Source organism: Chlorocebus sabaeus, chromosome 10 (assembly GCF_047675955.1).
Source record: "Chlorocebus sabaeus isolate Y175 chromosome 10, mChlSab1.0.hap1, whole genome shotgun sequence".
Taxonomy (NCBI): Eukaryota; Metazoa; Chordata; class Mammalia; order Primates; family Cercopithecidae; genus Chlorocebus; species Chlorocebus sabaeus.
This window is the reverse complement of record NC_132913.1, coordinates 88,155,097-88,168,977: the sequence shown is the minus strand read 5'-3', so window position 1 is coordinate 88,168,977 and position 13,881 is coordinate 88,155,097. Positions and strand designations below refer to the sequence as shown.

Sequence of the window (13,881 nt, the reverse complement as noted above, 5' to 3'; positions counted from 1 at the left end):
TGTCATTATGAAGAAACAAACGATCAAAGATTATAATGTAGTTCTGGAAGATGACACTTTTTCACTATACACAGTATAAAATGGCACTTTATATGGCAGAAACATGCAATGAATTGGCTGTAGAAATATTAATGTAGTTTTAGCTACATCAGAATTCTGTGTAGGTGGTTTACAGTTTGGGAGTCTAATTATTACTTAATGGTATACAGATACAGTAAAGACATCTGAACACACAACATACAATACTACTAGGTAATAACATGGAATTTACAAAAAAAAAAAAAAAAAAAGACTGATGTATAAAGCCTAAGTGTAAGTATGGACTTTATTTTTTAAAAAAAAAGTCTTTTGAGAACTACAAATTACAAAGTAAAAGCAGATCACTACGTAGAAATCTAGTGAATACATTTTGTCTGTGCATGAAAAACTTTATCAAAGTTATTCATTTAACAAATTCACCCCATTCACAACAATCAGTTATAATATTCTTTTTAAGGTTCTATACCTTTATTTCAAATTATATTACATGTTATTCCCTCAAAATGAACTTTTAAATGACAAACTTTTGGCTCATAAGAATGGCACCTTCAAAAGGGGCGATTTCCACTCAGTCTCTGGTGGCATTATTCCAGGCTAGTTTCACCAGTTAAAAACCTTTAAAATGTTCACTTTTAACACAAAGTCTTCCCATAAAAAATGTGGCTACATTTTCCCCCCTAATGACTACATACATAGATGGGTAGCAGCAAGAAAAGATGAAAATGAAAAGGCAGCCATTAAAATAAATGGATCAATTGTATACCAAGAAGTATCTGGCTCATGGCAATTAAAAAATGGCAACTAGGGTATGTTAATAGCCAGAGGCTTGAGTCATTACTGAGTATGTTAAGAGAACGAAGCCAGTCCAGTATGACCGAGTAGGAATATATAATTGTCATTGCACTTCATTTGTTATAGCAAATACTCTAAGACAATAGGAAATCTAAGCTATATCTAGATTCCCAATTAGAACATGCGGACCTTTAACATTTTCAACAATTTCTACTGGGTTTAGTACATCAGTCATTTTCTTCACTCAAACTCCGTTATGAGTTCTATCCCATCAATCTAAGTGTATTCTGTGCATAAAATACCTTAAATGTTAAGACTTTTCTAAGGTTCATTTGAAAATGGCTGTATGAAAAGAATACCCATTTGTTTTGCCTGGAAAGATACAAACTAAATGCATAAGTTTCTCAAGGGGAAAAAGCTCAACTTTCTTCTTCCCATTATGATTTCCTAAACTTCTCAAGTCTGTTCTCCATGGCTTCTCTAAGGATGAAAACCAGAGAGCAAACAATTGAGCTTTAGGACATCTGGAGTTAAAAATGCAAAAAAAAAAAAAAAAAAAAAAAAAAAAAAGTTAACATGCAAGCAATGGCCCACATACTCAAGATTCATGTTAGATGAATTCGATTATTACATATGGGTTTTTCATTGATGAGTAGGGCTCCGGGCATGCCATATTATCACACAAATCATTGCCTTTTGAGACTTTGGATACTTTTCCAGTTTAATTTGCAAACAGAATTTTTATAACAAATTATTTTTTAACCAAATCATATCTTGAAAACTGTTTATAGAAAACCCAGGGAATAAAGTGAACTGTTCATTGTGGAAGTCCTTAAATTACATTATTACAGTAGAAAATACAGGAGGTAGAAGATAACTGAAAAGACTAATGCAACATTAGATTCAAATCTATAGCTCCTGTTGCTACTTAAAACATGGTTTTAGAAACTAAACCCAACATTTCCAGCAACCATAGAAACAGTTAAAATAAAATTTGCCATGAAAGCCCTTATATCATGCTTGATACAGGGAGGTAGGAAGATGTAAGAACCAGGACACATGAGACATGACATTTTATCTACAACTCCTGTTTGCTTTACTGAGGGTGTAGTTTCAAAATTCAGTCACCTTCTTCAGTTTCAGATTCAGATTCTAGAAAAGGGGAAAAAAGCAAACATTATATATCAGAAAGCAAAAGTACCCATTTATAACTTCAAAGCTTTTCTAAGATAGAATCTCCCTCTGTCCCACAGGTCACAGTGCAGTGGTACCCTCTTGGCTCACTGCAACCTCTGCCTCCAGGGTTCAAGTGATCCTCCCACTTCAGCTTCTCGAGTAGCTGGGACTATAGGCGCCCACCACCAAAACTGGCTAATTTTTAAATTTTTAGTTGAGACAGGGTTTCCCATGTTGACCAGGCTGGCCTCAAACTCCTGCCTTCAAGTGACCTGAACGCCTCAGCCTCCCAAAATGCTAGGATTACAGGTGTGAGACACCACACCCAGCCTCCATATAACTTCGAAACTGTTAAGGAATTTTATTAATACCCTATTTAGGTGAGGAAGATATTCAAAAGCATTAACTTGGAAATCCCAAAATCTGGCTGGGTGCAGTAACATCTGTGATCCCTGCACTTTGTGAGGCTGAGGCAGGAGGGCTGCTTGAGCCCACGAGTTTAAGACCAGCCTCGGCAACATAGTGAGACCCTGTCTCTATATTTTTAATTACAGAAAAGTAAAAAAAAAGAAATCCACAAATTTATAACCATTAAATATTCTCAAAAATTTCCATTTCACCAAAAACATTTACTATTATGGCTGAGCCACAAATATACTATAATAATTAAACTCTAGCTTTTGCCACCTGCCTTATAAATTAACAAAAATCTCTACTCCAGGTACAAAGTGGCATTAGAAAAAAGGAAGCACGTGTGAAGATATATTATGGCCACATTAAAATTAGCATTATCAAACAAAGGAAAATCCTTACCTTCTTCTGCATTTTTGAGCCATTCTACAAACTTTTTCATTTGCTCAAGGAAAACACTCTTCCCCTTCGCAACATGTGCATCTTTATACCACTTCAAAATGGGCTCTTCACTCAGGACTTCAGCTGGAAAGAAAACTCACCGCATTAGGGGAGTTTTAATATACTCTACTCAGACAGAGTTAGAACAATCACCTAATGTGCAAATGCCTGCTTAGCAAACAAACTGCTGAAAAGTTAAAAACATCCATGAGGACTGGAGGATAGAATAATGCATGTGTGCACACCAACTACACTCAACAGGATTAAGGCTGGTCTGATTAGTGCAGAATTTCAAAGTGTTATGACCAACTGCAATGGATTTTCTCCCAACAGAGGTCTCATCTTTACTAACCACTAGACCAGGTTTCTAAAATTGGGATCAAGAGAAAAGGGAACGATAACTGAAATTGGGGTTGCTATAGAAGCACTCTGAACTGGTCTTGAAGGACTACTGAAAGTCAGCACTGGGTGGGAGAGTAAGATGAACAAAGCAGGATTCACACAGGCTGAAAACTCCACAGCTATGACTATATAGAGCTAAGACTACAGGACCCGGTTTTTGTTTTTTTTTGGAAACAAGGTCTCACTTGTTCCCCAGGCTGCTGGAGTGCAGTGGCACAATCTTGGTTCACTGCAGCCTTGACCTCCTAGGCTCAAGCGATCCTCCTACCTCAGCCTTCTGAGTTGCTGGGACCACAGGCTTGCGCCACCATTGCCTGGCTAATTTTTTAATAGAGACGAGGTCTCCTTATGTAGTCCAGGCCGGTCTTGAACTCCTGCCTCAGGCTCCCAAAGTGTTAGGATCACAAGTGTGAGCCATCGAATCTAGCTGAACTTTGGGGAACATACAGCTGGTTAGAGTATGAGGCAAAGTTTGAGGACGCATGATGGCTTTGGATTTTATACTTTAACTTGTAAATAGGGTTTTAGATGTTTTAAACAAATACCAGTGCACTAAAAAGCACCCAATTTAATCAGGGGCGACTCATAACTAGAAGTAAAATATTTCAAGCAGCTGATGTCCAGATAACTCATCATTTGGATCATTTTGTATTTACAAGGATTTTTATTAAATGTTATTTACAAAATTCAAAATCTAAATTACCTTTATAAAAAAGCACCACTATTTTCTGGAAGGCTTTCATGAAATGAATGTTGTCATAGCAATACTCCTGAATCTTCAGTAACAGAGTCAGCTCAGACTGACCTTGAGTAGTAAAGGCAGCAAGTAGAGGGCTGTATTGCTGTTAAAGGAAGGGAGAGAAGATTCAGTCATTAATTACAAATAACCATCCATTACAAAACTCCTACAATACAGACAATACAGAACTTAACTCATCTTTTATAATCACTGCAAACTATAGCTCATTTACCAGAAATTTTAAAAAGACGTGAGCCGCAGTGGCTTACGTCTGTAATCCCAATACTTTGGGAGGCCAAGGAGGTGGATCACTTAAGGTCAGGAGTTTGACAGCAGCCTGGCCAACATGGTAAAACCTTGTCTCTACTAAAAATACAAAAATTAGCCAGGCACTACTTGGGAGGCCGAGGAGGCAGAACCGCTTGAACCCAGGAGATGGAGACTGCAGTGAGCTGAGATCACATCACTGCACTCCAGCCTGGGTGACAGAGTGAGACTGTCAAAAAAAAAAAAAAAACAAAAAACCAAAAAAAACCCCAAAAAACCCAGAAAATTGACTTAAGTAGCTAAGTAAAATAAACAATACTATACCAAGTAGTCCAAGTAAATGTCAAACAGTATTAGTATTTTCCAATACCTGCTTCAAAAGCAAACGTCTAATTACAGGCTTAAGTTCCTTTTCATCATGTTCTTTTTTTTTGAGGCAGGATCTCGCCCTGTCACCCAGGCTCTGTCTGACAAAACCATCGTAAGCTCACTGCAGTCCTGATCTTAAGGGCTCAAGCGATCCTCTGCCTCAGCCTCCTGAGTAGCTGGAACTACAGGCATGTGCCACTATGACTGGCTTTTTGTGATTTTTAGTAGAGATGAGGTCTCACTATGTTGCCAGGCAGGTATTAAACTGAGCTCAAGCAATCCTCCCGCGCTGGCTTCCCAAAGTGCTGGTTTTACAGGTGTGAGCCATTATGCCTGGCCAGGCCATATTCTTGTTTTTAACCTGTGAACCACAGACCAATTCAGAGGATTATCCTCAATAGTTAATGTTACTATTTGTCTATTTACCGGTGGGCCATCCCCAGGAACCACAGGGTGCAATAAATCCTCTTTAAAAAGTATGGTCACAGTTCACTGATCCCCATGTAAAAGCAGAATAGTTTGTTTTGTCAAGGCATGGTTCTAATACCTTCAAGTGCTTGATGGCTTGCTCTGCTACAAGCTCCTCTTTTTTGTTCCATTCCACAGTGCTCATTACACTTGACCAGACTATTCCGATGACAACTGGTTCTGGGATGTTGTTTTTTTTCATCTCCTCCTTGACATATAAAATTATCTGCAAAATAATCCAAATTTAGTAACAGAAGTCAGTTTTGATTATGTACATACTTCACACATCAAGTTTAGACCTTTAAGAAAAATGTAACAACTCCTTTTCCATGCAACTGGCAACCACATGTGTACCACATAGAAAGAGACCTTTAGAACTGAAAGATGCCCTGAGCTCCAGTCCCTTACATTTCTGGGCCTCAGGCACTAAAGAAGCATATGCAAAAGACCGAGGCAAAGTTCCAGTATAACATCCTGTTACTATTAACTCAATCTCATCCTAATGAAATAAGTTCCTCAAATCAGTGAAAATCTCTATGCTAGAAGCTTAGCCATAAAAAGACAGTTTAAACAAAAACTTACATCCTTAAATGGATCACCACGGGACATCTGTTCTTGAAGTTCTTTCTGGAGCTCCTTACGAGCTCCAATGGTTTGCTGATTCCGAACATATTCTGAAAGCTCTTTCAAGCCTGCCTCAGTAAAATACTTTGTAAAGTGTTCAACACTTTGCTTATTGGCAGGAAAGAGTTCCTAAAAGAAGAATTTATCTGGTTAAACTTTCTTTAAATCAGATTTAACACTTTCTTTTCAGTCTTAAAATGAGAAATTTCTCTCATTTACACCTGTTGGCAAGAATGGGAAGAAAAGTTACAAACCATCAGTCTGTTATCCATGCTGACTTTCCGAAGACTTGCAGCTACTGCATTGATATCTTTTTCGTTTATCCATGATTTAAAGAGCTTTACAGCAAAAGCTGCTGAAACTCCTGTAAAAGAAAATAGCTTACTTAACAGAAGTACCTTCCTGGTTTCAATCACTGTATCCCCCTCTATATCCTTCCCTTCATAGTTCAATCACATGGGATTACGGACTTTCCTCACAAACTTAACCCTGAACTTTCCTGGGCCAGAGTTTATCACTTCTCCAATTTCCCCAGTCTACACCATTTGTGAATTGTATATTCTTGGTCAAGTTACTTAAAGTGTTTTCTAAAGTATAAATTGAGGGCAATAGTCTCTACACTTGACAAGGCTGTTGTGAGAATTACACTAAGGCAACTTAAATACTACTGTAAGCAGTTTTTTAAAAAAAGCTTAAAAAAAAAATTACTGTACAGAATAATCTGACAATTGGAGCCAAACAGGGAGTTGATTTTCCCTTCCAGCTTGACATTTTCCCCAACATCATCTTCTCCAAGTCTCCCTATTGGTATTAATCTCTTCTGGGGTTCCCACAGCATTTCTCATTGTATTTGCATTACATATAACAACATTTTGTCTAAATCTGGTTATCTATTGTATGCCTAAAAAAAGCCATTAAACCTGGATGCCAAAGGTATTCATTAAATGTCTAGTGAATTAGACTGAACTTATTAAATTTAAGACTGGTTAATAAATGAAGACTTTCACAGAAGTCACATCTATGAACAGTAAACCATGCTCTTATCCACCCCACTCTGAGTCAACTAAAGACCATCCTTTAAGGTTGATTACCTTCTTTAACCAAATTCTCATTATAAAGGCTATTAAGAATGGACGCATTAAGTGTTCCATTAGCCAGAAGAACACCAGTCAACATAGCCAGCTTGTTCCTCTCCGACTCTGAAAAACCCTTTAAGAACAGCAGCAGCTGTAAAAAGTAAAAACAGTTAAGGGTTAAAACAGCAATTACATTACATTAAGAGAAACAGTAAAGCATGTTATACTGGCTACTGGTTCAACACGTGGGCTCTAGGATCTAACTGTCCAAGTTTACATCCAAGCTACAATACTCATTAGCTGAATGATCTTGGGCAAGTTACTCAACCTCTGCACTTCACATGTAAAATGTGGATAATAAAACTTGCTCACAGGGTTTTTATAAACATTAAGTGAATTAGTATCGAACAGTGCCTGGTCACTGATAAACGCATCAGGTTTTCTGGGCATCTATATGCAATATTGGGCCAGGCGTGTTGGCTCATGCCGATAATTCCAGCACTTTGGGAGGCCGAGGGCAGATAACTTGAGGCCAGAAGTTCAAGGCCAGCCTAGCCAACATGGTGAAATCCTGTCTCTACTAAAAATAGAAAATTAGCCAGGCATGGTGGTACATGCCTGTAATCCCAGCTACTCAGGAGGCTAAGGAACGAGAATTGCTTGAACCCGGGAGGCAAAGGTTGCAGTGAGCAGAGACTGAGCCACTGCACTCCCAGCCTGGGAAACAGAGTGACATTCCAAAAAACCAACCAACCAAACAAAATTACCCCAAATCTGTGGGAGAATTAGGATTTAACATTCCCTCCTTCTAACCCTATTTTTTTCTTTTCCACAAAGTACCTTATTCCTCATACCTTTTTTACTTCATCTTCAAAACCTTTCTCCAGGTATTTGTAGCGCCTGATTAACTTGTTAAAAACCTATGAAGAACATGAAATGAATTCAGTAACTTCATATATTTCTAGAATAGCAAAGTAGTAAACCTTTCACTGGATATAAGTTTATGAGCTGTTTATACCAGCTTGAGAAGAATTTCTAGTGACACATGAGAATGTCCAGGTTAGATGTACTTTTAATTCTTTGCTTAAAATAATACAAACATAACTACATATGAAACTTTCCAATGAGATCTTGATTAACAAGCTAATCAGCTGACAACTTATTTAACTTTAAAAATAAATATATGCAGATAAACTAGAGAAATCACAATATGAAAATGACTTTAGCTTGACATTTTTCTTAAAAATTGAGTAATTTCAGGACAAATAGGAACAGGAGAGTTAATTTCATTTTTCCCTATTTTATTCACCTTAACACAGCTGAAGTTTCTAATTCATCCCGTTGCACCAAGAACAGTCTCCCTAAAATTTAAAATCAAATTCCTTCAACTTTCTAACCACAACTCTTAAAAGTAGAATATTCCTCAAATATACCACATGGATAGTAGCTAACTGAAAACAATTATGTTAAGTTTCATTTACCTGAGCAAATGCTTGCATGGTTTCTAGGTCTTCTTGGGCTGCAAACACGCAGACATCTGTACGCATCATGTCATCTGCCAGTGTACCACCTGGGGCTAAAGTTGGATAAAACCAAAATACAACACAAGGAAAAAAATCACTCCATTTTAACAAGTTTGCCAAATAGTTCATATTCTAGAGTCTCCATAATCTCCATACACTATACCTTTCTAAATTATTAAGCCCACAAACCCCAGACACTTACCCAGCATTCCACCAGCCACCAGAATGTCAAAGAGTGTTTCTGCATATCGACGGTAATCAAGTTTTGCTCCAGAAGCATCAAGAAACTTAGCTACTGCTTCCAAATCAGTACCGGTTTCAGTTAAGCCTTGAATAATACAGTCTTGAAACTGAGTAGGGTCAAACCTCTCTTTTTCATCTGGGGAGACAGGGGACCCAAAACATTTAGTTTTAAAAGATTTACCAAAATGTCACAAACTATCACCTTATGAAGATGTAATTGTTAAACAAGTTAAATTCACATCCTTTACATGTTTCCCCTCTGCAAGTGCAAGACAAGATGGCCCACTCACAAGAACTGTGCAACTTTTCAAACAATTTCACAAGTGAGCTAAATGTGCTAGTGTCTTGTGCTCCTACTGCCATGAGGCAATTTCTACTGGGAATGCCCTCCTACTGCCTCTTGGCTTTTCTAAAATTTAGGCCATCCTCTAACAGATAAATTTTATTACTTTCAGTTTTGCCTGGACACTGGAGCTCTTGATCCTTTTCTTTAAATGTTCATAACATTAAACAACAAAAAAACTGAACCACTCCTTTGGCATTTATGAAGGTAAGCTTTACAAAGTACATTTAATGAGCACCCAATATGACAGAAACTATATTAAGCATTTGCTTTAATCCTGTTAACAACTTTGTGAGGCAGATTTTTCCTATTATTCAGAAGGAAAACTGAGAGAGAAATTAGGTACTCGAGAGATGATACTGTGTTGTGTAGTAGTTCAGAGCATGGGCTCTAGAGTTAAACTGCCTGATCCAAATCCTGATTCACCATTTAACCACTTGAATTCCAGCAAATAGTCTCATTCGCCATGCCAGAATCCCCCTACTGTAAAATGGGGATAAGAATAGTACCTATCCCATAAAGCTGTTGTGAATACTACATGACATTAATAAAACAGAAAGCTCCCAGACCACAGCCTTGTGCACATACCTGACCTTACTGAGTTGCTTTCACACACTCCATAATAGGGTTTTGCTTTCCCAATCTAGGCTAGATGGCATCTTAATTTTCACACAGTACTAGGGTGACAAATACCTCTGTGTGTCCAGCACTTTCCTGGTTTTAGCACTGAAAGTCTTGTGTCTGGAAACTCCCTCAGTCCCAGAGAGGGATTGCTGTATACCCTACCCAGTACCCTAACCATCAACAGCCAGGCCACGAATGATCTCTATCTGGAGCTGGGGAGGCGACATCTCCCCCTAATGCTAATAATAATAATAATAATGATAAAGCTACTTGCTACTATTTATATCAAGGCAACATCAGTAATCCACATATTCAAGAGATACACTTTCCCATTTTACTGTCAAACTGTTCTAGTTTACAACTGCTCCTTAAGAAAATTTACCAACTAAGGTCGGGCGAGGTGGCTCACACCTGTAATCCCAGCACTCTAGGAGCCCGAGGTGGGTGGATCATAAGGTCAGGAAACCGAGACCATCCTGGCTAACACAGTGAAACCCCGTCCCTACTAAAAAAAAATATATAAAAAAACTAGCCGGATGTAGTGGCGGGCGGCCTGCAGTACCAGCTATTCGCGAGGCTGAGGGAGGAGTGGTGTGAACCCAGGAGGCGAAGCTTGCCATGAGCCGAGATCCCGCCCCTGCACTCCAGCACTCTAGCACTCTAGCCTGGGCGACAGAGGTAGACTCTGTCTCAAAAAAGAAAGAAAATTTACCAGCTAAATCTAAATGAATCTGCAAAGACTAGAATCAAATCACACTTTGGTCTCCCCACCACTACTACAAGGGGACAGACAACCTATGATTAGCGATTTTAAAATTCTACAATACAGATCTCAAAATGTCTGCTACTTAACACAACTTATAACCAGTAGCTGACCCAGTTCTTCATTTCCTCAAAACCACCTGTAAAATAAGGTTAATATGCTTTTGACCAAAAACATAAAAAATATATGAGACTACATCTTATTTAGCTTTATATCACTAGCACAGCACTTTGCTACAGAATTCAACATTCACCTAAGTACACACGAATGCAAAAAAAATAGTAATATAATTCTAATACTTTTCTAACTCTGTATTTCAAAAGACATTACAATGTGAATCCTGTTCCACAATTAACTTCCATGGGTGAAGTCTGAGTTTTCTCTCACAAATCTTCACAAAATCTGGGTGACTACATGAGGAGTTCTTTTATAAATTAACATCTTTGCTCATTTTAGTTTGCTTAAATAAGACTGCTTGCTAGTGAAAACAGAGCCCTTATTTTTGTTTTAAAAAGTATTTTACCTTCACACTAAAAAGAAGATTCATTAACCGGCTTAGAGATACACTGATACTAAAAATTAAGGCTTGAGCAGTAAAGCAGTAGAAATACTAAAGGTGTATGTGAATGGCAGCCAACGAGAAATTCAAGTTTCTTTCTGGTATCTTCTCTTGAGGCTTTAGTACTATGCAAGTGCCTGTCAGAGGAGGCAAGATACACAAGATATTCTGGAGGTTTGAAGAGACATCGAAACATAAATATTTACCTCTTTTTCTAGTTTTAAAACGCTGGCCTGATAGCGTTGGCTTTTGCTGCTTTTGATTATTCATAAAAGACACCCTAGGAAAGGAGAAATAAAGCCTTAATTTCAGTGCCATAATACTAATTTTTAAAATAAAGCATCAAACCTTAGTATAATCACATATGAATCAAATGGAACACGCACTCTCAGCTTGGTGAAGGCACAAAGAATTACCCTCACTTGAATCAAATGTACGCCAAAATCTGCATTTCTCTCTACAAGAAACCCTTCAAATTAGTATTGCGAACTACACTTTTAGGCGACATTGTAATGCTACAGTGATCGCCCATCATAAACCTAATTGTTCAGTTTCCTCCACATTCCTCTTTACATTCACTTACATCTTCCACGACCACTAAGCATCGCAGAACGCAAAGGGAGATTACCACCATAGTCAGGAGGCATCCAAAATGTGTATGCCAATTCTAAAACACTGTCAAAACGTGAACCCCTTATTCTGATGGGCCTGGTTATAGGCAGCACCACCCTGCCCTAGGTCATGCCTGTGACCGCAACAGCGGCCGCTTTGCACCACTCAGGCCTGCAAAATTAACAGCCAGCCCAGCCTCCTTCGCCCATATCCCACAGTCCCAGCCTCCTCCCTGGGCACGTGTCTCCCAATCCGCACCCTTCCCATGCCTCCCGCCCAGGACCCCACTGGCCACAGCGGGGCGCCGTAGGGTCCCGCGGCTCCTTCTCCACTGACCCTGCCGCCTGCGGTGGCCGCCGCCGCAACGAGTGGACCACAGGTACTGAGGCGCTTTGCGCCGGGGCCCCAGCCGCCCCGTACATCCGCCCGCCCTCCAGCGAAAGCAGCGGCGGAGGCGGCGGCCGCAGTGGTGGTGGCAGCCCCTCCGCCCCGCCCGCCGGAAGCCCCCACGCGTACATCACCCAACAGAGGCCACGGTGGCTTTGTTAGCCAGGCCGGGCACGGCCCGGAAGGAGCCCGGCTCGGCCACTGCCTTCGCCACCAGCGCCGCGGCGCGCACCCGCACCCCACTTCCCGAACCGGGCCGCCGCCGCCCCTCGGCCTCCCCGCCAAAGCGGCGGCCTTTCAGGCCCTGGATCCGGCCCGGCCTCAAGTGGCGGCCTCCGTTCGGGCCCATCCAAGCCGGGCCGCATTCAGCCCGCCGCCTCCCTCGCCCTCTGCCCAGCCTCCACGGCCCGCAGCGTCCGCCCGGGGTGAGCGGGGCGCCGCGTCTCACCGAATTTAAGGCGAAGAGGAAAGAGCCAGAAATCCCCGATGTAGCGGCAACTGCGGCGGTGTCTCCTCTGCGACCGGAACTAACGCCAGGAGGAGGAGGGAGAGGTGCCACCCCCGCCCGGACCGCTCTCCTATCGCGAGATTTCTTCCCCTTGCCCCCCCCCCCCGCCCCGCCCTGATCGTGGCCTGTCGCTTCCGTCTTTTCCATTCCGCGCGGATTAGGGTGAGGGACCGGGAGAGGGGAGGGGAGAGACGTTTCAAGGATTCTTTATTCCCTTACTGGGTTCCACGTCTCCTGGACAGGTGTCCTAGACTAGCTTATTTTTCTTCCGCCGCTGCGTCGTCCGCCCTCCTAACACGCGGAGGGGTTGGAAGAGCGGAGCCGGCCCCCACCGGTCTCGAGGTTGGACGCGTCCTCCTGGAGTCACTCCCCGCCGGCCCCCCTCCTCCAGCGCCGGAAGTCGAAGCCCGAGGGCGGGGGCGCTCGGGTTGTGCGGGGGGGGGAGGCCGGTGGCTGGCATGGGGGCGTGGCTTGGGGAAGGAAGTCACACCTCGCCTCCGCCCTGACCGGGATGGGCGGAGCTCGCACCAGCTGAGTTGCCTGCAGGGCGACTTTGCTTTGAGGGGCTGTCTCGTTGTTCACGGCCTCCCTTAGGAGCGAAGAGGACACAGGCCGAGGATTCAGAAGGGGAAATTCTGTCCTCCAACCGCGGTCCCCGCGCCCTGCAGCGGTTGTGTCCCGAGTGTGGTGGCTATGGGGACTTGGAGAGCATCAGAATCCCTTGGAGGGCTTGTTAGACTGCTGGGCCCCTCCCGTGGTTTCTCATTCTGTGGGCCTGGTGTGGAACCCATGAATGTGCATTTCCAACAAGTTCTCTGTGATGCTGCTGCTGGTCCACACCTTGAGAACCCCTCAGAACAGGCTATATCATCAGGGAGCTGGGGTACGATCAGATAAGATAGTGCATGTGAAAAACACTGTGGACGTGTACAGATAGAGATGCACAGCGCCTCCAGGATGTAGCCCCATGTTTTTATTCACTGTACGGTAGTTTACTTCTCTCCAGTTGCTTCCTCACTGGTAGGAGGAGAGTGGCTTCTCTTCCCTAAACTTGTTGATAAAATAGTTTACTTCTTTTCCTTAATTAACTATATGACCTCTACCCCCTCCCACCCCCCACAACTTCATGGAAAATTACTTTCTCAGCGTTCTTTCCTGAAATTATTGCCAAACCCAGTGATTCTTTCATTCTTCACCCTCTTTGCCTCCTCTGAGCATTGAGTGTTAACGTCTCTCCTCGAATCCTGGCTCCAGCTATCCTGGTTACGCTCTGAATGTGGCTTCGCACGGTATTTACTGATCTTTTCTCTACTGACACCTTTTCTCTCTGCATACTTTCTTCCGTGGCAGTCTTACACATTCTCAAGGATTTAACATTTACTCCACTTAAAAGAGTTCCAAGATCATCTACTGAATCATTAAGCAAATATTTGTTAAATCCAGGCTCTATGCCCTTCCAAGTTGAGGCAACAGCAGTGGGAAGGAGGCAGGAAACAAACTGATCTGTTGGAGGAA

The 13,881-nt window shown here is 41.8% G+C and overlaps 1 protein-coding gene across 3 annotated transcripts; it reads right to left on the bottom strand.

The window, feature by feature from the left end:
- Window positions 1-307: 307 nt before the first annotated feature.
- Window positions 308-12,724, bottom strand: BZW1 (basic leucine zipper and W2 domains 1). Of its 3 annotated transcripts, none has more exons than XM_007965797.3 (12): window positions 12,586-12,724; window positions 11,066-11,139; window positions 8,530-8,706; window positions 8,286-8,380; window positions 7,659-7,724; window positions 6,820-6,955; window positions 5,983-6,092; window positions 5,687-5,857; window positions 5,184-5,330; window positions 3,965-4,103; window positions 2,821-2,943; window positions 308-1,983 (listed from the first exon to the last, which is right to left on the bottom strand). In XM_007965797.3, exons 2-12 carry the CDS (start codon window positions 11,127-11,129, stop codon window positions 1,952-1,954), a joined length of 1,260 nt encoding a protein of 419 aa, XP_007963988.1. In that variant the 5' UTR covers window positions 11,130-11,139; window positions 12,586-12,724; the 3' UTR covers window positions 308-1,951. The 3 variants fall into 3 exon arrangements, with proteins under 3 accessions (XP_007963988.1, XP_007963987.1, XP_072876006.1); XM_007965796.3 differs by lacking the exon at window positions 12,586-12,724 and adding an exon at window positions 12,307-12,418; XM_073019905.1 differs by lacking the exon at window positions 12,586-12,724 and adding an exon at window positions 11,808-11,929.
- Between the last annotated feature and the right edge of the window lie 1,157 nt (window positions 12,725-13,881).

What these genes read in the sequence shown, in the direction of transcription:
- BZW1 (XM_073019905.1), bottom strand. Translation starts at nt 11,893, where the DNA reads ATGTACGGGGCGGCTGGGGCCCCGGCGCAAAGCGCCTCAGTACCTGTG. An exon ending in AGTGGTGCTTTTTTATAAAG is followed by an intron (nt 2,944 to 3,964) that starts GTAATTTAGATT and finishes TTTTCTTTCCAG; the next exon opens with CTGAAGTCCTGAGTGAAGAG. An exon ending in GCTCAAAAATGCAGAAGAAG is followed by an intron (nt 1,984 to 2,820) that starts GTAAGGATTTTC and finishes CCCCTTTTCTAG; the next exon opens with AATCTGAATCTGAAACTGAA.